We start from the raw sequence: 25,400 nt of genomic DNA on the forward strand, positions 1-25,400 counted from the left end.
TACGTTTGATGCTATAGTATATGAAGATATACTCAACTATTTCAAGGAAAGAGACAGTATGGTAACTACTGTTATGTCGGGTTATCTTGTGGTGAAACACTATGTTGCTTAAATTGTTCTGTTCTGACAAAACAAAACAGAACAAAACAAAACAACACAACAAAAACACACATTTCAGGGCTGGAGATTTAGCTCAGCAGCATAAGTGCTTGCCTGACAAGCCTGAGGTCATGAGTTTGATGCTCGGTACCAAAAAAAAAAAGGAAAGCAAGCAAGTATTTTTTTTTTTGTACCAGGAACTGAACTCAGGACCTTGTACTTGCCAGGCAGACACTTATGCCTCTGGCTATATCCCTGGCCCAAAAAATGCATTTGTTTATCAGAGTATCTAACACTTTGAGATACGATATAGTACAGGTATATGAAAAGAGAATATGGAAGATTTCAAGGGCTGTAATTATTTTGCTAATTATTTATATATCTTGAGTTTCTAATATAAAGGAACCATGTGAGATTTAAGTGTGTGAGGCTGATTTATTTTACTTTACAGTATGGTGTCAAGGTTACAAATGACTCATTTTTCCCTTCTTTAAAGCAGAGCAGTATGCCATTCTGTCTGCTGCATCCTCTTAACCATTTGTCCTATAAACATATAGGTTGCTTCCAGGATTTAGCTATTATGAATTGTGCTGCTACAAACATGGGTATGCATGCAAAAGACAAGACAAGACAACAGGATGTAGTGAGATAGATCTTTTTAAAATAAGAAGGGGAGGAGGGAGAGGAAAATGTGATGAAGAAAAGAATTAAGGTATGTTATATGTCTGTACCAACTCTCTACAAGGAATGTAATCATTATATAATGCAAATACATACTAATAAAAAATTAAAACTAAAACTAAAACAAAAAAAGCAAAAAAAAAAAAAAAAAAAGCTGAGTTAATAGTGGGCCAGGATATTCCAGAAACTGGAGGAGCTGGTTACCAGTACACACTCTACACTACTTAGTAGAGTAAGAGATCAATGATAATTTGTTCAATAAATGAATTAGTGGTTATTAATTCCATTGTGATTATTCTTACATGGAATTAGTTCCATGTAGGAAGGTGTTTAGTGTGCAAGGTGCTATATTACACTGGCTCTCATACACATTTCTAAAAGAGGCTCTCATACACATTTCTTTTGAGACAGGGTCATGCTGGGTAGTTCAGGCTGACCTTGAACTTACTATGTAGCCCAGGCTGGCCTTGAACTCAAGGTAAGCTTCCTGCCTCAGCCTCTTTAGTGTTGGAATTACAGTTGTTTGCCACCATCCCTGGCTCAGAATTATTTTCTTAAGTGTTCAGTTGCACAAGTCACATCAAAGAAAATTAAAGAGCCAGACTCTATTATTCAAGGGCTAATAACAAAAAAATGCAATATTAAAACAATCGTTGAACTGTGGCTCATATCTGTAATCCTGGCACTTGGGAGGCTGAGACAGGAGGATTGTTGTGAGTTTGAGACCAGCCTAAGCTACAAAGAGAGCTCAAGGCCAGCCTAAACTGCATAGAGAGACCTTATCTCAAAAAGACAAAACAATCATTGCAAAAAAATTCTAAGAAATTACATAACATTTCATTAATAAATTATGCATTCAAAAGGCCACGTATGCTGTACTTTTAAAAGTATTTCATATGAGCCAGGCATGGTGGTACATGCCTGTAATTCCAGCACTTGGGAGGCTGAGATAGGAGACCAGCCTGGGCTACAAAGTGAGCCCAAGGCCAGCCTGAACTGCATAGTGAGATCTTGCCTCAAAAAGACAAAATCAATCAATCATATAAAGCATCAATGCAAAAGAATATTTACAAACTTTTAATATGTACAAACCAAAAATTTCTTTGGTGTTTTTTAGTCTGGCTCCACGAAGCAGAAGACTCTCTGGGCCCAGAGGCCTAAGAAAAAAAGAGAAATTAAAAAAACATTGGATACGGAAAACTCAGTTTAACTAAAGGGCATTGTTAGTAAGGAAGTACTTAAATTATAGGGAATACACTAGTTTCATATAAAACCAAAACCCTAGCTATTATAAAGTTGTCTAGGCCAACCATGATGTTAGTTACTATAACAATAAACACCTACTTTAGCATTTCAGTCACTGTAAGGTTAGTGGCTCAGAAATAAAATAGGCATGGAAGTAAACTCACAAAGCCACTTGTTTCAAATTTTTAGAACACAAAATATAACGAAGTCAATGATTAAGCAGTAATTTAAGAAAGTTAAGCAAAAGATAGAATTTTAAAAGTTGAGCAAAATTAATAAACAGCTTTGGAAATAGCTGAATTAAAATGCAATGTAAATATAAACTGTATGATTTGTATACAAATGCATGAGTCCTGAACAATTAAAATTATGCTGGATAACAAAATATAATGTAGACAATATGTTAGTGTTTTTGTAAGCAAGATCACACAGTACGATTTGACTACTTGCATTGCATACTTCTTGGAGCACGCGTCTTCTTGCTGTCTGAATTTCTCTCCATAAAGGAGATATAAAATGACAAGGAATAACTAGAAAGGAAATTGTATCTTCTTAGTGACAGCAAAATCATTAAGAGTTTTTTATGGGTAAATTAAAGTCTTTATCTTGTTGAAACTCCTTATGTTTTCCTAAAGATACATATATATTTAGTGAAAGTGAGTCATTGATTTAAAAACACCTGCAGATCCAAACACTGAAAAAAATGTGATGAGCCAAGAAGGGTCTAGTGTTTGGGACCTGGTTAACAAGTATGATTTTATTAGACATTTGGAGCACACTTCACGGATATTCCAGAATCAATGTGGCAACTATTCAGGAGCTATAAAGTGACTCTTTTCCTCCCCATATTGCTTCTAACAATGAAGAAGAATGCTTTGAGTTCACACTGGGATCCAAGCTTTAGATTTTAATGGCAACTCATCAGTTCATTTCAGTTACTTCAGTAAGGAACATGGTATAATCTTTTAGTTACTCCAGGAGTGGAAGTAACATAATTTCCGCTTCCCTTTACCAGCCACAGTTCTTAATGCAATTCAGATGATTATTCACATTTCTCACTATTCCACCATGGAAATGAAAATAAGCCCTGGAACAGTTAGTCAGCAGGGTCTATAGCAAGATCTTGTTTATAGAGTTTATTGAATATGCTCTTATGTTGATGTTCATTAAAATTTGAATCAGCGCTAACACATGATAATTTTGGTGCCTTGTTGATTTCACTTTAAAAGTACTCAACTTTTTCTATTAGTGACTTATTTCCTACAGACAGTATAAACTAAATATGTCTCCCAATAAGAAGTAACATGTCAAATTTGATTAGAAATTTAGGAATGACTCTAAGATTGATTCTAATTTAAGCCCGTTGGTCATGAATAGCAATGTAATTTCATTCTATCAGCAAATCTTTTAACTGACCCAAAAAGTCATTCATTAAGATGCCAAAATTAAAGTGAATATTGAGGGAGAAAAAGCGAAGATAACCAAATAAGCCAAAAACCAATCAAAATAAGTAACCAGTTCTGCACTGAGTACTAAATGTTCTAGTTTGCACTGAATGATTCTGAAGTAAAGACCGTAGCATTTATACTTGCTATATGGTGCATAAAACATTTGGGGGTGGCACTCGGTTTTAAACTCAGTAAGCACACGCTCTACTGCAGCTACATGCAACCCCTCACACTCCGGACTAAGTACTGTGGGTTCCACTGTGTGAGGATTCGAGTAAGCAGCAGCTATTATTATAAAAAAACAAAAAACAACAACAACAAAAAAAAAAACAAGAAAGAAATGAAATCCAAATCTTGCTAAATTATTCTGACATCATTTCATAAGCTATTTCATCTTCACTTGCTGATGCTACAAATTACTAGCTACAGGGCTAAATGTTTTAAAATTAACCTCATTCCACGATTTCAGTTCCTCTTTCAAACAGTTCCCTCTAAAGAGTAGATAACACAAATTTATTCTTACCTTACAATTTCTTCCATTTGCTGAGTTATTATCATTCGTCCCATGAATCTATGTACCGTATTATAGAAATGATATTGTATTACTTATCAAGTCAATGAGCAGAACACAGTAGTTTAAAACTATTTCCATCCATGAAACATAAATCAACCTTTTGTAAATATGAACAGACCAACAGTCATGCTATAAACTATAAAAATGAATATGTAGTATTTATGCTTTAAAAATTTTAATATTCTTGCCATCTCTATTTCAGTTATAAATGAGGTAATGAATGAAAAAGTGTTTTCAAAATGCCAGCATGTTATATATTATTACCTTGGTTACTGTAAGAATTTATAATTGCTACACAAGACTACATATATGATTTAGCCAACAATGAAATGTCCACATTTTTATTATAATTTACTAAAGTCTCCTGTGACCTAAGAGATCATTGGAACCAGTGCTTACTCATTCAATTATTCAACAGACATTCATTAACCAATTACTACGTATGAGTCAATTGGCAGTGATGGTGTAGCAAGCCAAAACCTATCAGTGGGCTTTTGACCTTCTCTCCCCGTGGAGTCATAATTAAATTTCTGGTTGCTTGAAATCTAGTGTGACTGATCTGTTAGCATTGTGGATTTCCACAGACTGGCCTTTTAGTTCCAATTGCTCCACTGCATAAAGTCAACTCTAGCATAACGGTATTTTCTACTAGTGTGAGAAGTAAATTCTGAGTCCTAGCAGAGCTTCGTGTTCCCTTCCAAATGTCTTCCATTACTCTTCCTCTTCCCAGGCCACAGGCCATCTGTCCCTTGGAGACTGGCATCATTATCCTTTCCTACCCTCTTCTATTTCCTTCATCTCCTTGGAGAGAAGTATGGCTTTTATTCTCTCTACTTAATGGAATTTTATGTAGCCTTGGCTCCTGTCTAAATCCAGTTGGATTTAGATTCTAAGGACAAGTTCAGCTGATGTCTCCCTGGACACCTTTCAGAGATGATAAGTGATAAGTACTTTTGTTTCCTTTAGCTAAATTCCAACAAGGCATCTGTTTCTTTTTATCTGTCCCATTACTCATGATTTTAAAGCACTTCCAGTCTTTGTTCAAGCCAGTTTCACAGTGAATTCACCAGCACTTCATCCATCCCTTTCTCTAATCTGTATTTTCAGTTTTTCAAAGTAGGAATATGTTGGGCGCAGGTGCTCAACATACTATACCCTGGCCGGGACTAAGAACCACGTCAGCTTCCGCAATGCGCTATGTCCCTCTCCTAACTAGCCTCCCCGTGCACACTCCGTGCTCGCCCCGTGCTGACTCCGTGGTGATATGTGATTGGTCACGGCCGAATATATAAGCCAGAGCGCGCGGCAATAAAGCAGCAGTTCCTGTTACCAACAAGAGCGTCCTCTGTCTCATTGGGGGGGCTGCGCCGGTCAGGAATAACTTTCTTATTTCCTTTTCTGATTTAAAGACTACATTCACATTCACATTTAAGAATGCACATATTTTATAAAACCATTCAGATACTATACAAAGACATAAAAAGGAAGTAACAATAGCTGGTATTCCAACCATTTAAATATAAATACTGCTAGTATTTTGGGGTATGCTTTTCAGGCACTTTTTGTACATACACACATATACATATATACAGATCTCACAAACAAAAACAGGATCGTATCACAAATATTGTTGGTAACATGCTCTACCAAAAACTTGTATCTACATTACTATTGTTAGTAGTCATATATAATAAGCATTTTTTGTTTCTGTATAATTCATTTATATCACTACTGATGGAAAGTGTAGAGTCCGCCCCCTCAACTTATGAACAGGCTAAATAATATCTTGCCCTGGTTGGGTATACATCTTTCCACACTTTTAAGATAATTCCTAGGAATGGAATTTTATTATTTTGCTATAAAAATTCATAGCTGTGAAAGAGTTGAGTCAGGAGTCTAAAACATAAAGGGATGGAAACACAAGAGAGGGTACTAAAGCAGAGAGAAGCCGTGAGAGACAGACAGACAGACAGACAGACAGAGAAGAGGGAGAGTGGGGGCTACTGTGGCAAGCACATGCTAGAGGTTGCCTGAACAGAAGGCTGCTCTAGGCTTTACTTCTTTCTGCAGCTCACCAGAATCACCTACTAGCAAGTGTCTCTCTCTCCCGCTCTCTGTGCGGCAGCAGAGGCTGAACGCAGGGCTTTCACACGAAGCTCCATCTCCAGTCCTTTCCTTTGCTTTCTTTCTTTCACTACTCTGAGACAGAGTCTCACTAAGTTGTTAAATTCCCAGGCTTGGTTTGAACTTGTGACCCTCCTGCCCCAGCTTCCCAGAATGCTGGAACTATAGGTGTGCTTTACCACACTCAGGTATGATATGTTCTGTTGATAAGCTATTAAAAATTTTTAAGAGGAATAATATGTTTTTAGGAGGAATAATAAACATGCAATTGAGAAAGAAATAATAATGTTCCTTTTAAGGGGAAAAAACCTAAAACACAAGAAAATGGTTTATCTTTATAATAAGAAAATACAAATTGAAAGTAGTTTAAAAATATGAATTAGCAATTACTAATTTTAGTAAAATTTCGAAACAAGAAGAAAATAACATAAACTGATACTTTGACCACACAATAAAAATTAGGGCAGTTGTGGTAATGTATGCTGATCACTCCAGACACTTGGGAGGCTAAGGCAGGAGGACCACAAGAGAATAGTCCTGACAATTTAGCAAATTCTTAACCTAAAAATAAAAAATGGGGTAGCTCAGTGGTAGATTATCCAGAGTCTGATCCCAGTACTGAAAACAAACAAACAAACAAACAAACAAATAAAACATAATTAAAAAAATAACCCAATCAACAAAAACCAAACAGTAGCGCCCCTATAACTTATGTATGCTGGGAATCTCGGGCAGTATTCCAAGTATTCCTGAGCAGCTTAGTGACTGTAAAATCAGTCAAAACAGAAATACAAATCCTGTCTCAAAACAAGACACAAGAAAATGCCTGAGGATGCAGTCCATAGCAAAGGCCTGGATTTAATCTCCGATACTGTTTAAAAAAAGTTTTAAAAAATTTCCCTCATTTTCCAAACCACAGACCAAAACTGGGTGTGGTGGCACATGCCTATAACCCCAGCACTTTGGAGGCAGGAGGACTGCCATGAGTTCAAAGCCAGCCTGCGCTACACAGCAAGACCCTGTCTCAAAAACAAAAACTAAACAAACAAACAAAAACCATAGACCAAAGCATTACTAATACTTCATTTCATATTAATCTTATGCTTGTTTAGTTCTTCATCATTTTCTAGTTTGTAATAATTTTTTTTTGCAGTGGCCTATGTCTAGGACATAATAGCAATAGAGAAATCTTAACCTTACAGTTTACATGTTCCTAATGCACAGGATTCCAAATAGTTTAGTTAACTGAGAAGTTCTGTGCTATGCTATTCTGTGCTATGTTTTACTTTTATAAAAATGCAAGGTTTTTATAACACTGGACAGGGAACTCCTCCATTATAAAGATATGGATGCAAAACGAACACATATAAAAGTTGCCAGTGATTAAAGATAAGATTTTGAACTATTTCAACCAACAGGGGGAGACATGTACAAAAAGCTAGAGGAGATTTTTTTCAATATGCTTGTAGTTTAGTCTACTAGTTACTGTGCAGAAATGAGCTGAGTGCTTTCATGTCTTCAGTAAACAGCTGTTTGCATTCCATAGTCCACAGTAATAGGGGGAATCAGTGAATAATGACTCAAAAACTTAGCAAGATAATGGTAAAGTTTCTATGCTCTTTTCAATAGGATCTTTACAAATGTAATACACTAAAAAAATTTATTTTTTTACTTTGTGCTTACTGTGATAGGTGCTAAGATACAAACAGTTTCTGTCCTTAAGGAACTTAGGACTTCAAGATAATATTTATGTTAAATTTTATTTTTGTACTTTATCATGTGTTATAGATGTAAACTCCTGAAAGCTATGTAAATCATACATAAGACTCTAAAAGTAATTATTTCTATACGATGGTGACCACAAAGACATAACCCCAACTTCATGTAGCTTAAAAAAACTCATTAGAATTATTCTACAGAAATAATCTAATGTCTATATACTACTATAACTAAGAAGTAAGCACACTAGTTTATAAAGAAAAATAGGTAATAGAAAAGTAGACATGGTTGCAAACCATAGGTCTGTCTGAAGGACTAAAAATACACTAACTATCACACCTACCTGTACAAGTCTGCTTCTGGCTGCTGGCATTCTATTACAGCTATCAGGCTGTCTAAATTGGCAACTGTTTGTAATACTGCTGTTTCTGGAACTGCTACATGTGTCTGGGGGGAAAAAAAAAGAAAAGAAAAAAGAATTTATATCCAAACGTATCCTGCAGACATCACTTTCTACTTGAAATCTCTTTTACAGATGCAGTCTTATCATACTGTATTTGAGATCACTCAGCTAGATAGAACCCGGAGTATAAAACAGAGCAAAGGGATTGCTGGCATTATCTGTCTACAGAGGCTATCTGCACAAAAGGAAATTAAGTCTATGCATATTCACTACTGCTCGAAGTTTATTATAAACAATTTCATATGATAAAAAGTGAACTTTTAGACTTGACAATAATCTGAAACAGAAAATTTCAATTTGTCCCTTAACTAAAAAAACTCATGAAAAATATTAAAAGATATTTTTCTTAAAAACACTTTCCATTTCCAGCTTGAACTAACAAAATCATATGAAGTTACTTTTTAAAAAATATTTAACTAGGCACAGTGGTGTGTGCCTACAATCCCAGTACTAGGAAGCTGAGGAAGGAGGACTGCTGTGAGTTCAAAACTAGCCTGAAGAACGAAAGAAGAAAAAAAGAAAGAAAGAAAGAAAGAAAGAAAGAAAGAAAGAGGAGGGAGGGAAGGAAAGAAGGAAAAGAAAGACCAGCCTGGACTACATAGTGAGTCCAGCCTGAACTACCCAACACGACTGTATCTCAGAAACAAACAAACAAATAAACAAACAAACAAACAAATAGAAAAAGCTGGGCATGGTGATACATGCCTGTAACCCCAGCACTTGGGAGACTGAGGCAGAAGGATAGCTATGAGTTCAGGGCCGTCCTGGGTTAAAAAGTGAGTTCTGAACTACAGAGCAAGATCCTGTCTCAAACCAAAGCAAACCAAACCAAAGCAAACCACTTTGTAAAAACTTCATAATTTTTAAATGTATTTATCAGTAAGTTTAAAAATTCGCCTTTATCAGGTCATACTTTATTTTTTCAACCAATGGAAAATATCATTATCACTCCACCTTCAGACATACACACAAACAAACCTTTAGGTTTGTTTCTCCATCCAAACTAGCAGTCGTAACGTGACATGAACCATCGGGCCGATCAGAGGAGAGGAGCACCAAGTCTGCAGGGAAGATTTCATCTTTGGCTATTCGCACAATATCGCCCACCTGTAAAGAATTCAAGGGAAATGTGAATATACAGGTTTTAAAAGACAAAGACATTTTTACTGGTTTCTACATAAGTGGCCTAAATTGTTAATATTTGCAGTGCTGGGTATCAAACCTGGGGTCTCAAGTATGCTATGTAAGTTTGAGACATGCCTCCGACTCTGTTAGTGATTTACTGTTAAAAAAATAAAAGATTTTTTAACTAAAATATAATCAAGACTAGAATTATGTGCCATATCAATAGAATTTTCTCTTGTTTACAATACATACCCGAATGTTTTTTGATCTAGTTTTTACAAGGCCACCACTTCGTACAACATAAACAGGAGCTCCATTTACTTCATTATCTGAGTTATGTCGTAACCAATCTTCATAACCCTGAAAATATCAAAATAAAAAAATCCTCTTTCCAGTATAAAATTATTTTTATCAAATGAGAAAAGAAAGCAACAAGAACTCCCCCCAAACAGTGTTCAGCAGAATACCCTAGGCTATTCTGATGCATCTGCTTGTAAGTATTTGACATTCATTCCCCTCTGGAGTCTTTATTTGCAGACAACATGATCTTTTACATAGAAGACCTAAAAAAATTCCACCAAGACTCCTAGAATTAAAATAAATTCATCAAAATAGGATACAAAATCAACATTCAAAATTCAATAGCATTCCTTCCCGTACACCAATAATGAACCCACCAAGAAAGAAATTAGAAAAATAATATCATTCCCTATAGCATCAAGAAGAATGTAATACCTAGATCTAATGCAGTCCCATTCCAAATATCAACAGTATTCCTCACAGAACCAGAGGGAAAAAACAATCCTAAAATTCATATGGAACCAGAAGACACGAAAATACCAAGAACAATTCTGGGCATCAAAAGCAAGCCAAGAATGACAACTATGATTGTAAGCTGTATTATAAAGCTACAGTAATAAAAAATAGCATGGTACTAGCAAAAAAACAGACACATGGATCAATGGAGCAGAATAAAGGATGCAGAAACAACCCCAGGAGCACACAGTAATCTGATCTTTCTGACAGGGAAAGCTGGCTGTGCACAGAAGATTGAATCTAGACCTTCATCTCTCACCATGTACTAAACTAAAATCAAAACGAATCGAAGATTTAAATAGGAAAACAGAAACAACCTGCTAGAAGATAAATGAGAACAGGGAAGGAATTTCTGAAAAGAACTCCAACTGTACAAGAAGTAACATTAGGAATCAACAAGTGGGGTTATATAAAACTAAAAAAGCAAAAGAACTAACCAACAATGTGAAGAGACAACCTATGGAATGGGAAAATGTTTCCCATTAGTCAGAGGACTAGCATCTAGGATATGAATTATATATATATGAAACTCAGAAACCTAATGAGAAATGGGCAACTGCAAAGGTCAATAAGTATATGAAAACAATATTCAGCATCACTGGGCATTAGAGAAATGCAAATTAAAATAGCAGTGAAATTCCACCTTACCCCAGAAAGAATGGCTATCATCAGTAAATCAAATAGCAAATGGTGAGGCTGCTGCAAATGGAAACTAGCATAACCACTAAGGAAATCAGTATGGAAACTGAAAAGAAGAAAATTCTATTTGACTTCACAGTTCCCTTTCTAGGTTATCTTTCCAAAAGAATTAAAGACACCAGTGATATACTGATACATGCAGGTACTCATGTTTAAAGTAGAACAACTCATACTAGCTAAATCTTGGAGTGGTCTGTATGTCCATCAACAGAGAAGTGGATAAAGAAAATGTGGTATTTATACACCATGAAATACTACACTGCCATAACGAAGGGTAAATCTGAGTCACTTGTAGGAAAACAGATGCACCTTGAGACCGTAATGTTAAGTGAAATAAATCAGATGCAAAAGCTTAAATATTACAATCTTTCTCTTATACAAGAAACCCAAAGTATAAATAAATAAAGAGTAAATACAAGAAAGGTAACAGGAAAAAAGAGATAAATCTTTTTCAAATGGCAAGGAGACCAGGAGATGGAGGGAGAAGATGGGACAGGGGAGTAAAAATCAGGAAGATGTGCTGAATGCACGCCCCTGCCATGAACGTAGTTACCATGGACTACACACACGCACTAAGGCAGGGAAGCACTTTTCCCTCTTAAGTGTTCACTATATACACATGACCGCTTTTCACAGGACCTCTTCAGTAATTTCTCTGTTTCTTTTTCAAAGCTTCCCTCGATAGCACACTTATGGACATTTTCTTCACACTTGACTCTCACTAGATGCTTTCTTCCTGTCCTGTCATTGAAATGGTAAAGTACACTGGTAATTCTTAAATTTGGATCTGATTTATTTCCCTTCTGAATACTAAACTTGAATAACTGCATTATTAACATCTTCATTATGATATCTCATAAATACCTTAAATGCATTCAAAACTAAATTTAGGATTTTAGCATCAAATTCTCGCATTTCTCATATTCCCCATCTTGACTATGACATCTGTATCTATGGAGCTGCTCATGCCAGAAATCTGTGGAGCTGTTCTTGATTCATACCTTCAGTTTTTTTGGTACCAGAGATCGAACTCACAACTTTGCACTTACCAGGCAAGCGTGAGAGCTGCTGAGCTAAATCCCCAAACACTTCTGGTCCTAAACATTTCAAACAAAGGATACTCAACCTTAGTACTAAAAAATTTATAGCTGCATATATAGGTTGTTCATCACTAAAAGATGAAACAGACTTTTTTTGTTTAAAAAAAAATGTGGGGCATGGCACGGTACTTACCTTGCAAGTGCAAGGTCCCAAGTTTGATTCCCAGTACCCCCCCCAAAAATATACGCATTATTTTAAAATACTGAAATACTATAAACCATAAAGCAAAATGTTAAAGGTTGTCTTTTTCAGAGGAAAATCTTTATGAAAGAACTCTTAAAATACTTACGTTATAATGGCCCCATTTAAACTTCAATATGTCAGTTTCAGAAATTTTTTTTTGTCTTTTTCTTTTTTATCGGTACCGGGGATTGAACTCACGACTGCCTGCTTGCAAGGCAGGTGCTTATGCTGCTGAGCTAAATCCCCAGCCCCGGTTTCAGAAAAATTTAACTGAGAGTCAAAACAACCTTTTGGAAACTGTCAGAAAGTACAGTTTCTTTTACAGTCTGATGATATCAATAGTAGGGCGGTAATAATAAAATGCCTTTTAAAAGTTATAAATTTTAGGGGCTGGGAGTTTAGCTCTATGGCACAAGTGCCTGCCTGACAAGCATAAAGTCATGAGTTCAATCCACAGTACCAAAAAAAAAAAGTACGTGTGTGTATATATATAAAAATTCTAATTCATTGTACATATTACCTCCAGAATAATCTTCCCCAAACACTGCTTTCACTATCTTGCTCAAATCCTCTTCAATGATTCAATGATTAGAGAACAGAACCTTTTAGCTCCCTTAATTTAGTAACAACCCACATTTTTAGAATTATCTCTTAATATTTTCCTAGACAGGCTCAAACATCAGTCAGCCTTACAATTTACCCAAACAACAGGCCTGCCTTTACCTGTTCTTGAATTTGGGCTTTTGCTCAAGTTGTTTCTCTCCTATGTTCTTCATCAACTGTCATTTTATCCACACTGAACACACATCTTAGTAATTACTCCACCAGATCCTCCCCAGTCATCCAGGTATCGTGTTCCATTCAGCCTCTGAACAGTGATCTTACTACTGTAGTACTCAATTACTTTAAATTTGGGCCTTACCCTTCTAATTTATAGATTTGTAAGCTCACAGAGAGCAAAGACTATCTTATGTATCACAGCACTGTATTTTCCATTATAAAATATGACTTTCAAATACAGTTGGGAAAAGTTAACAATAATTGATAATACAGCCTTTCCTATTTCGGTTAAACTATTAAAAGGCAGACTAAAAAAGGAAATAAAGGAAGGAAGGTATGCAGCATAATTTTTCTAAAATTTGTTCTATCGATCTACAATGATACACATACAAATATGAACAATATGTTGAAGCATTTTGTGTTTATTAAATGAGTAAGACTGGGGCTGGGGATGTAGCTCAGCAGCATAAGTGCCTGTCTGGCAAGTGTAAGGTCATGGGTTTGATCCCTGGTACCAAGAAATAAATAAGTAAGACAAACAGACTTAAGAACAGCTGCTGCACAAGAGAAAATGCTAAACCTGAAATTCTGTTTTGAGAAAGGGAGAAAATCCTTACAGATCAAATATACTTTTTGAAAATTCTACCACCATTTATATTTTTCCTTTTCCCTGAACTACCAGGAGCCTCTCATCTCAATTTAGTATTCAACTACAAAAACTATACTAGCACCCATTTGAGGTACAATCTTTCTGGTTCACACCTTGAGAGTTCATGCATTTTTACTTAACCCATTTCTGAGGAAGGCAGGTTTTCGATTACTATTAAAACAATTATTGTTCAGATAAGTATTCACTGTAATTTTTTTCAATTCAGTTAATGGTATGACATTCTAACTAAATGCAGTTCATATCTGGGGAATATATGCTAGAAAATAACGGCAAGAAGTATTGTGCTTTAAAAATGTTCAGAAAGGTCATTCCCTCATATTCATTCACTTAGCAAATATTTTATTGAAGCCTCTACATGTATATGGCCTTGTTCCGGCTCTTTGACATAATTATATAAAACAAAGTCTCTGCCCTCACAGAGCATAAAACATGTTTCAACAAAAATGACAGGTACACTAATTATTCACTGGAACATGAGGTCATGATGAAGAAAAGGACTAGAGGCAATGAGAGAAGAGCACGGGCCCCAAAAAGCCAAAGTACAAGAATCCAAGTAAAATGAGGGACTGAGCTGTGCCATCACATATCTGGTGGAAAACCTTTTCAGAAAGACAGAGTGTCAAGTGATTTGGCTATGAGTTACAAGCATGTGCACTGTGTTCGAGGGCAGTGGCAGGAATGTGGCTGGAGAACAGCAAGTAAGAGGACGAATGATAAATGCAGGAACCAAAAGCTAAACTGTTTATGTCTTCGCCAATCACTAGAGTGGTGTTTTGATAGTCTGGTAAGAAACCACGGAAGAGTTTTAAGTGGAAGAGTAGCAGGTCTAATTCTAAGAGACCAACCTTTCTGCAGTATGGAATCAGTAGGGGGCAGGAAAGGGACAGAGGGATCCTCAGAAGAATGCGACGTCCAGGCAAGGGCTAAGGCTGGTGACATGGGCTAATGGGGCTGATCTTGTAGGTAGAGATAAAAGCACTCAAAAGATGAGGTAGAAACACGGTAGTGCTATTAATAAAGTGGGGAACCACTGACAGTAGTACAGCTTTAACAAGAAAACAGCATTTGAGATTCTTCTGAGGTGTACAGGTGGAAATTTTGTGCAAAGATCTGTATATGTGTGTATGGGAGTTCAAAGAATAGTTTCAGGACAGAAACCATCAGTGTACAGATTTGATAATCATGGTGTAGATTTTAATAATAACTATAATGTATAGATACTACTTTAAACGACCAGACTGGATCAAATCACCTAGGAAGGACATATATACAGAAAAGAGGTCCAAGGGACAAATCTGTGTTACTCTGATTAAATGACATCTGCAAAAACAAGTTAGTAACTTAGTGAGTACTGTGGCATAATATTCTGACACACTAAAAGATTAATGCAGTTCTTTACACGATTGCTTTAATCAGTTGAACAGACTTTATATACAACAGACCTGTATGTATTAAAGAAAGTTTTGCATGGAAATGAAGCATCAATTACAACTCCAGTTCCCAACTACCTTAGACAACCTGTCTCCCCAAAATGGCTACTTCATTTAAAAAAAGTATTTCCATCAGTACATGTGTGCAGTACATGTTTACGACCCTTGTGTGGAGTTGGTGTATGTACATAACACATCTTAATTCCTTTTTTTCTCCCTTCCCCCCCCATCTCTTGATTGCCTTCCCATTTGAGATCTTTTGATATCTATCTCCTAGATCTATCTCCCTATATCTATCTTTCATTTTGTTCTTTATTTATAACTTGGGTTTATTATTAATCTATAGGCTCCTCTCATTCTATGTGATAAAGAATAGTATTTCATTCCAGAAATTAAAGAATCTTGTCAATTTTATTTCCATGTCAATCTATATATACCATATCCTTACATCTTATAAAATGAAAATTTATCACATAAATGTATCTTTTTGGAATTGTACTTCCTTTAAATATCACCAAACCCCACAATGTTGATTATAATAATGTTTCACATGTAAATTATCTTGTACACATAATTCTTGTTTTTAGGTAATGCCTGGCTGTGTGAAGGTAATAAATACTTTAAAAGCAGTAACCATTCATGAGTCATCAGACACCTGAAATAGTGGCTTAGTTTAATTTTATTATGCATCAAACAAATTTGCTGTTTTCTTATGGAAATTATTTTTGTAACAATACACATTACAATGGAGTGAAAATATTTACAATTTTCTCAATGAATGGGGGAAAACAACAATAATAGGAAGCATTTCATACCTGCTTTATGGCGGTTACTGTTATCACAAAGAATAATGGAAGTCCACTGGTAATTGGACTGGTAGGTGTATCAATCATAAGCTAGATTTAAAGAAATGCAGAGTATTATATTTTCATACTGTATATGTCATGCTATTAATATTTACAATGTCAATACTATTATGCAGGGAGTATACCTGAGTTCACAATTTTATTTTGTTGACTGTATCTCGGATTGGAAGAATATTTAAGTTTACTGGACATCTACACATATGCCAGCGTTGTCAGTCAGCCTGCTTTCTCAATACACAGGCTGCTAAATTTCCACCTCAGTATTTCCAAGGCGTCGCGATGCAGCTGCTCAATTCTCATTTCACATTTCTTTGCACATCCTGAAAAAATGCTAAACACTTTGTCGGCAATTTTTACCCTAGGGTTCAGAATAAACCTAACACTGGGGAGAAGGAACTAGGAATAGGAATATGAAAAGATTTTTTTTCCCCTCTCCAAGTGATTTTGTTCCACCAGAGTCAGAGGAAGATAGCTAGAAAAATGATGTTATGATTATAATGTAAATCACACAACTGAAGTTGAATAAACTGCCAGGAAAAAGTATTTGAAGTAATTACACGGTATCTGGAACACTGATCTGATGATTTATTAATGTGCTCTTACTTTGGATAGGCCAATTACATTTGTTCTGTTCCACAGACATGCTGAGTTCCTGATCACAGTGCATGCAGACTCTGTGGTGTGGTTGGTATAATTTCTCACTTTTCTAAGAAAACCAAGTAGATGCTCCACTGACATAAAATCAGAAGTTCCTTTTGTTTATGACAGAAAGGAAATTTTCAGAAAAGTAAATGTTTTCTTAAGCTTTAAAATGATTACCTATGGGGCCAGGAATATAACTCAGGGGCACAATGCCTGCCTGACAAGTGTAAGGTCCTGAGTTCAATTGCCAGTACCCGCCCCCCACAAAAAAAGGAAAAAAGAAAGAAAAAGAAAAAAAATGATTACTTGACTATTTCCTCTTTGAAATCCCTGGTTCTACTGAGAGAAAGGTTCAGAGCTTATACAAAAATTCAATGTCATACTGAAAGAAATAGCTAAGGTTTTTCAGAAAAGAATTACCTCCTTAGAGGAAAATACTTGCTATTTTTACATCTTGACTTACAGTCAAATTCCATGGGCTTTTCTCTTGACAACTTGACATATTAAAAAAAGCACAATGTGAAAGGCTGTCAGAGCCTATGAACACGGACGGATTCAAGCTAAGAAAAGGATCGCCAATGTAAGAATTTATATTCATGGGGTGCTTAAAAATTAGAATTGTTTTAAAAATTCTAGATTAAAGCAAAATTTACTGATTTGTTTGTGTGAGATGAGTCTTGCTATGTTGCTCAAGCTGCTTCAAACTCAAGTAACCCTCCCGCCTCAGCCTCCTCCAAGTAGCTGATAGTAAAGATACATCACACTGCTCCCAGATAAAATAAAATTTAGATTAAAAAAGAAATATTGTACACAAATGTTCCCATATAAAACTGAACTTAAATTTTAAAATGTACTTTGTCCATAAGCAGGCTTGCTAATAATACTCATAGTATGTTAAAAGCCAAAATAGTTATGTGCTGAGACAGCATCTGAAAAATGATTGGCTTAGATTATAATTATCAACACTATAGTACACAAGTAATAAAACAAAATACAGTTGGTCTTAAAACTCATAGATTATATTTTAGAAATCTAGATGCGATTTAGGTTATTTATTCACTGAATATAATAGGAAAGCTTTGTAGAAAAAGAATGGTCCTGGGGTAAAATGATTAAGAAAACAATCGCAATCTTTCTCTGTTTTAAGACATATTTTTAGAAACCACATTTACACACAATGACCAGATGATAAAGCTTACCTGAACCAAAAATATAATAAGAAAATAAAAGTTTGCCACTCTTCTGAATTGTTCAAATAAATTTTTTGGAACAAAATTCCACACAGTATACTAAAAAATAAAAGAAAAAGAGATCAATAAATTAACATTTTCAAACAGCACATAACACAAAGATGTAATCATAAGATAAGTGAAATCAGATTACAAAGTCCTTAAACAAATTCATGTAACTGTTGATGCTTCAGAAGTTATCTGGTTTGCAGAGTCTATGACTTTATTCTGCTTTCTTTTTTTCTCTTACTGTTTTGTATAATTTTAAAAAGGAGATTAACTGGAAGCTACCAATTTTGCTACTGAACTACTGACTTTTATAAATTGCAGGTCTGTAACAACCTTGTAATAATTTACTCTGGACTTTGCCGACATAAAACTAAAACTAATGGTAAAGATGAGTAAGAGCTGATAAAAAAACACTGACATTAGATAACATTTGTTTCTTAATTTTATTTAGTTACAGGTCAGAAAGAGAAAATGCCTGTTATTCAACTGTTCTTTCTTTGGTATGGAACACGGGAAAATAACCTGAACTGCTGGAGAAATAAGAAGGCTTTAGTGATTCCTGGGACAAAAGCAAGGCATATAAAACTGCTGCCATGTCAATTTTAAAAGGTAAGATGGCAGAGCGGTCAAAGGACAGATGGCTACGGTCAAACTGCCATAGACCCAAATCCTAATTATAATAGTCATTAAATAACATAGGATGCAATCTCTCTGCACCTTATTCTGTCTCTCTGTATATGAGGACAGTAATAACCATTCCTTATAGGGTTTTTGCAAAGATTAAACAAGCTCATGTATTTATGAGGCGCTTAGGATATAACCTGGCTCACAGTAATTGCCACATAAGTAGTGGTTACATCATCAATCACTTCATAAGCCTATAATGCTACACTACAGGAGCAGAGTAATATACTACCATTTTATTTGTACCATTACAACAGTATTTTACATATGAAATAGGGAAAGTTTGTAGAACTTCTACTTTATCCTATGGATATTCTCTCAATAAATGTACAATCCCTGAAGCTAAGAACATCATTTCATGTAGTTTTACCCATAGTACTTATATTAGTACTTGGCACATACATGTAATTAGATAAAAAATTTTGCAGAATTGATGATTGAATAAATAAAAATGATTTTAATGTGCTTTTTCTGAGAAACGTTCTGATTTAGGCAATAAAGTTAATGACTACTGCTCAGTTTAAGATTTCATTTCGTTTTGTTTTGTTTTTTGATGCAGGGTTTCTCTATGTAGTTCAGGCCAGCCTTCAGCTCATTATGTAGCCCAGGCTAGCTTCAAATTTGTGGTGATCCTCTTGCCTCAGTCTCCAGAGTGCTGGGATTACAGGCATGCACCACCATGCCAGCCCCAATTTAAAATTTTAAATAAACACTTTAAACAAACTTTTGGTGCAATAGAAAGTGGCATTATGGCTTATATATAGGTGTCCCCTCAAAACCTCCTGAGGTCGCAGGGAAGGTTTTTTTGGATGTGGCTGGATTTAGGATGGATGATGCTGGGATCAAGGGTGTGATGAGGGCCAGAGATTTAGCTCAGTGGCTCAAGCACTTGTCTGGTAAAGACAAGGTCATGAGTTTGACCCCGGCACACACGCGCGCGTGCGCGCGCGCACATACACACACACACACACACACAAAGGGTATGATGCGAGGATTAAAACTGCCCCACCCTGGGTATGAGTGCTAATTGCCCTAAAGATGGGCAGCCTGGACAGGATGTACAGATAGAAAGAGGGCGGCTGTGGCTGCTGCGGCTGCTTGCTGCCTCTTATGAACTATTTCTCCTGTGATGCCCTTTGCCTTGCTATCTTGTCCCAGAACCAGCCAACTATGAACTGAGACCTCCTCAAACAATGAGCCTAAAATAAACCTTTCTTCCTTTAACGCAAGTTTGTTGCACAGTTTATCTCTATGGAAAAAAATAACTAAAACAGATTGCCCTAATTTCTGGGTTTTTGTATGTCAAATTTACTACTAAATCAGATGTTTGAGGCCTAGAAATATACATATAAACAATTTTATAAATAGAGTTAGGCTCCTAGAAGAGGTTACTAAAGCTTAACTATGAAGAGTAAACAACTAACAATCTTTATTTTTTAGGTGCAATTTTATGTCCAATTTAATCTGGACATGTGAAACCTCTTTTCCCTCAATAGTGGCAATGTTCAGGGCTCAAGAAATGACAGGTAAATACTTTCTGAAGGAATCAAAGAAGTTACTGTTCAATGTGTACATAAATTGGGACTTCTGGGTTAAGTTATTTCTAGTTGATTTTTTTTTTTTTTTGGTACCGGAAATTGAACTCAGGACCTTGCACTTGCCAGGCAGGTGCTGTGCCACTAAAGTAGATCCCTGGCCCTTCTAGCTGATCTTAACTAAAATACAAGGTAGTTGTTCCTATCAGGATCAGAAAATCTCCATGCAAGTTTCTCAGTCACCAAAATCAAATGCACAAAACCTTGTTAGAAGACCAGGCACAGGTGCATACACCTGTCATCCAGCTCAGGAGGCTAAGGCAAAAGGACAGAAGCCAGCAGGGCTACAAAGTGCCTGCCTGAATTGCAGAGTGAAACCCTGTTTCAAAATGACAAAGAACAAAACAAAACAAAACAAAAAACCCTTGTTAGAATTAAGTTGGTAATGTGTTAAATTTATGCCAACCTACAGTCTCCTAGAAGCTTAACTGGTAGTAAGGGAATTATTTTCAGGGCATTTTCTCTGGCTACCTTAGTAATTACAAGTAAAAGTGTAGGATAAATAAAAACTTCAGGGCTGGGATGTGGCTCAGTGGCAGAGTTCTGGCCTTGCATGCACAGGGCCCTGGATTCAATCCCCAGCAACCCCCCTCCTGAAATTTCACATGCAAGCTACCTTACAAATGGTAAGAACTGTTATTTCCATGTTTTCTGAAGTATAAACATATTAGCAGATTGAATGAGTCTAACTTCTGTGTTCACTCTACTAAACAGAGAGAATGGGCCCTGTTTAGTGTTAATATTAAACAATGTAATAGTGGTTAATATAAATGAGTTGGCATAACTGTCCTACAGTTATGTATGACTTTACAATTGCCCTTTTTCCCTACGGCCTTACATTGGTAAGAAAACTAATACATGGCCAAAAGACCTTTGCAAAAACATTTTACAAAGAAGTTTAAATTTAAGGTAGTTACTATAGTCAATACGTCTATGATACATAAATTATACATTGGAGAAACAACAAATTATTAAAAAGAAGACTAAGGAAAAAATAACTGTATTCAAAGATGAAATAAATGATGGAACACAGAATAATTCAAAAGGGAAAGCAGCAAGACAGAACTATTTAATGAAGGAAATCATATTTAAAAGAGAGACATTCAACAGGCTGTACGTAAACATCAGTAAGGGAGACTCTGGAAGACACGACAATATGAGCAAAGGGACAGTGGAAGGAGCTCATTGTAGCTTTGTGGGACAGATGATGTCACAGGAAGGGGTTTAAGGGAATGATGGGAGCAAACAAATAGTAAAAATAATATAGATGGTCTCCATATATACTTAGGAAAAAAGTAAATATATAAATAGCTACATCCTTCAAACTATGTTTTAACATATGACTTCTATCTTGCTACAAAAATAAATCTAAAATGTATAGGAAACTGCGGGGTGTGCTGGAGCATACTTGTGATCCCAGCACTTATGAGGCTGAGGCAGGATGATCAACATGCATTTGAGGCCACCCTAGGCTACAGAGTGAGTTTAAAGCCAGCCTGACCCTGTCTCAAAGAACCAAAATAAACAAACAAAAATAAAATCGCCACAAAATTTTACTTTATAAAAATTAATTTCCAATATGAAATTGAGCAAAACAACAGGCTAGCAAAGTTCAACAAGAACTTGTGAAACAATAACAATCAGGTTCGGAAATGGGTTAAAAAAGCAATAGTGATGGAATAAAGAATGAGAAAGAGACCTTATTTATGCCAAAAAACTTTAAAGGCAATATTTCTAAAACATACACATTTTTGAAACCATGATCAAAAATATTAAACTTAATACTGTTGCACATGAACACAGCCATATCAAAGTATTTAATACAAAATGTTTTCCAGGAGGAAACTCAGCTTACAGTACTAGTTTTTATAATTTTATCTGTTGGGAGTTCACAGGATCACTCAGTTCTGTCACAGTACTGTAAGCTGAGTTTCCTGTTTAAAACCTGGAAAATAAATGTCCAAAATATAGGAGAAAGTAAAAAAGCATTTAAAAAAAAAAGAGGAAAGAAACTGCAAATGAAAACAGTAATAGTATACATTTTTGGCTTCTCAGTTCAGAGATACTATCCAATTTCCCAGCTATGTCAGCACACCAGTGAGGGACCCGGAGGACCAGTAGCCTTACCAATCAAATGGGACAGAGATGAGAGCTCAGGGCCACAGGCAACTAGATGTAAGGGGAAAATACAACTGTGCAGCGAGAGAACAACACAGAGAAAAGGAGCCCAATTTGGAACATAAATAGTCAGGGTGACACCTGAAATGGGTGAGTTTCCCTCCATGTAAATTGCACCCTGGCTTAAGAATGACCTTCACAGGGGCTGGGGATTTAGCTCAGCGGCATAAGCGCCTGCCTTGCAAGTGTGTGATCGTGAGTTTGATCCCTGGTACTGATAAAAAAGAAAAAGACAAAAAAAAAAAAAAAATGACTTTAATGTTTTGAAGGATTGTAAGTTTTAACATGTTTTACTAAGAGCTGAGTCACTTAAGAATCTACAGTGCCTCTATCATCCTAGATTCTGATATTCTTCTTCCTACCCTCTGCTTTAGAAGCATTTTTTCCAAAAATAATGGCCACGAGACATATGTAACATGTGTAACCTGCTATCATTAATGGGGATGTTCATGTGTAAATAACATGAAGCCAGGAAAAAAGGGCAGGACAAAGCAACCAGTGAACAAAGGCAAGATCCAGGGCAACCATGAAATCAGCATTAGAGCAACACCCTCTCCTTTGTGGAAAGGAGTGCAGGAACAACACAAAGATGCCTCTCAAAGTGCCCTATCCAGCAATGGCTGTGACTCGGGGGAATTTACCCCCAGTCTCTGTGACTTAACCCTTTGTAACAGCACTGTCCAATAAAGCAGCCAGCATGCAACGCCTCGGATGTGCTGACCCATTTCAAGGCCTCGAAAGCCCTCTGTGGTGATGGCTACCACGCTGGAGAATGTGGGCAATATTTCCACCTGTAGAGAAAAGTCTACTAGACAGTACTGCCCTAAAATCTTCAGCTTCAAATAAACTGAGACAGTTTAAAAATGTCATAGGAAAAATGAAACAAGGAAGAAAAAAAGAGAAGTACAACTTTGCTGCTATCGAAGAGTGATAAAACTGGAGCAAGCAGGCTTTAAGTGTCACAGAACTGAGCTCAAACTCCAGGCTCGCCGCTCACCATTGTGCAGCCTTGGGAAAATTATTCCGGTTCTTAACACTTAAATTGAAGTGACATGAATTAATAACATTTGACAAAACAGATTTAGTAAATATTCTCTCACAGAGTTGTTATGAGGATTAAATGACAGAAGTAATGACTACAGTACTCAGTATGTATTATAAATATTAGTTTAATTGTAACAAGATAATTTTTTGGCAAGTTATTTATCTAGTAATATCAACCCCTAATTCCTTTTATTCTTTCTTCTATTAAGCCCACGGTCTTCAAACTGAGCTATATCCTCACTCTTTTTGTTGGAGACTGGATCTAAGTCACGGATCTAAGTAGGGCTCGAACTTGTGATATTCCTGCCTCAGTCTCCCAGGTGCTGTAATCACACAACTTTTCATTTTGAGTATGATAACCTAGTAATCACACCATTTTCTTGATTTTATAAAGGGATAAATACATAAACAGCTGCTACATCACTTTTCAAAGTAAAATGATACATAGCTACAAAAAGTGCTAACCCTTACCTTAGAAGAAATTATCCGGTTATCTATGAATTTCTGAGGTGTGTAAAGGCCATTCTGAGGAAATCTGTTGGCTATGTAAATAGTTCTTGTGTCACTTTGATGGGGTGGGTCAAAACCCTGAGACAAGAGAAAATAATAGTGGTCAGTAAGGCTGGTAGTTATGATACGTTATTGCTGGTTTCATTTACACTGGCCTTAAATGCAGACAGACTCTATTTAATTAATTATTAAGGAGTTAAGCCACATGTTTTCTTTCACAAGTGAACAGGTACATTATCTTTGGATACAAATGCACTAGCTAACACCTTAGGTAATGAGAAAGAGCTCACACTCTATCAGACAGCTACTGGTAAGAAGATAAATGCCATGTAAGAGATCCATAGAAGCACTTGAGGACCAAATGTGTCTCACTGCATTCCTTCTTCTCCATTCCTGTGGGCTCCTTGCCTTCTCTGAGGATGGATTCCCGGTAGTATATGGAAGTCCTGTGCAGCTAATAAGCAACTACCACGTTTCATGACAGAGGTTTTCTTTCTTTTCTCTGTCCTACACTAACTATACTCAGGCCTACTTGATTTCAAAGAGCTTTGCTCGCAAATGATATACATTATGTAGTCTTTCCCAGATTCATTCCATATAATCATTTGTACCAATTATAGTATCAACTGGCTTCCTGAAATACAGACAGCAATTGCTGTATTTCTTGAGGAGGACATGACAGCCTCAGATTCAGATCATTTCGAAGTATACTGGAAAGGTCTCCTGAAAAGTTTTCACTAGTGACGGGCATATCAACATGTACTTTATTCTATAGCAGTGAACCCCATTCCAGGGAATCTTCAAGGCTTCTTTGACATATTTTGGGAATCCCCTGATAGGGTAAAAGCACTCTAATATACAAGATTTTCTTCAGTTCTAACAGGCAAATGATTTGAAATTTGATTTTTTAAAATAGTTTTCAGGGCTTTTTGCTAGTGCCACCTAAGTTATTAAAAGTCAGTTAGACTTGGTGTTCATAACCACAATGATCCATTTTTAATGTTACTAAAGACCAATATAGTAAATAAGTAAGTAATGCAGCTGCAGTGTGACACACAGTGTTCCAGTAACATTTCCACTAACCACAGACATGCACAGATCTCGGAAACTCCTGTGTTTCTGTTCAGGTACAATGGGCTATCTGTCAACTTGCTTGGCTTGAGAACTGCGCAGCATCTGTAGAAGTGGGTCCTGTCTGGCACTGTCCCTCTCTGGCAGCTCCCCTGCTCTTTATGGCTCCCACAAGGCAGGCAGCTTGGCCCCAGTGTACCCTGATGCCAGTGTGGTGTCTGTGTGTCCCAGAGCCAGCCAGCCCTCTACCAAACCCTGAAACCACTAGGCAAATCGACTTTCTCTTCCTTTAAGTTTTGGGTAGTCTGCTAGACTACCCAAAGACAGAAGACAATTATATAGAAAGACACTTTGTTTAGTATAACTTTTTTGTTGTCTGTTGGTCTTTTTGAGACAGGGTTTCACTATGCAGTTC

The 25,400-nt window shown here is 36.3% G+C and overlaps 1 protein-coding gene across 8 annotated transcripts in view; it reads right to left on the reverse strand.

Annotated features, from left to right (window-relative positions):
* Atp11b (ATPase phospholipid transporting 11B (putative)) overlaps positions 1-25,400 on the reverse strand; it is a 104,522-nt gene that overhangs the window by 59,973 nt on the left and 19,149 nt on the right. For 6 of the 8 annotated variants that reach the window (XM_063224366.1, XM_063224367.1, XM_063224371.1 and 3 more), the window contains exons 2-9: positions 23,876-23,992; positions 17,865-17,954; positions 15,973-16,053; positions 9,731-9,838; positions 9,332-9,460; positions 8,234-8,337; positions 3,997-4,044; positions 1,873-1,937 (exon numbers count right to left, since the gene is read on the reverse strand). In XM_063224366.1, coding sequence (XP_063080436.1) covers positions 1,873-1,937; positions 3,997-4,044; positions 8,234-8,337; positions 9,332-9,460; positions 9,731-9,838; positions 15,973-16,053; positions 17,865-17,954; positions 23,876-23,992 — 742 coding nt within the window. Of the gene's footprint in view, positions 1-1,872; positions 1,938-2,475; positions 2,556-3,996; positions 4,045-8,233; positions 8,338-9,331; positions 9,461-9,730; positions 9,839-15,972; positions 16,054-16,148; positions 17,823-17,864; positions 17,955-23,875; positions 23,993-25,400 lie in introns of those variants that run through there. The other 2 variants (XM_063224372.1, XM_063224374.1) reach the window with 2 other exon arrangements.

This window comes from Cavia porcellus, unplaced genomic scaffold, assembly GCF_034190915.1.
Source record: "Cavia porcellus strain 051 isolate PalLab524CR breed Dunkin Hartley unplaced genomic scaffold, mCavPor4.1 scaffold_14, whole genome shotgun sequence".
Taxonomy (NCBI): Eukaryota; Metazoa; Chordata; class Mammalia; order Rodentia; family Caviidae; genus Cavia; species Cavia porcellus.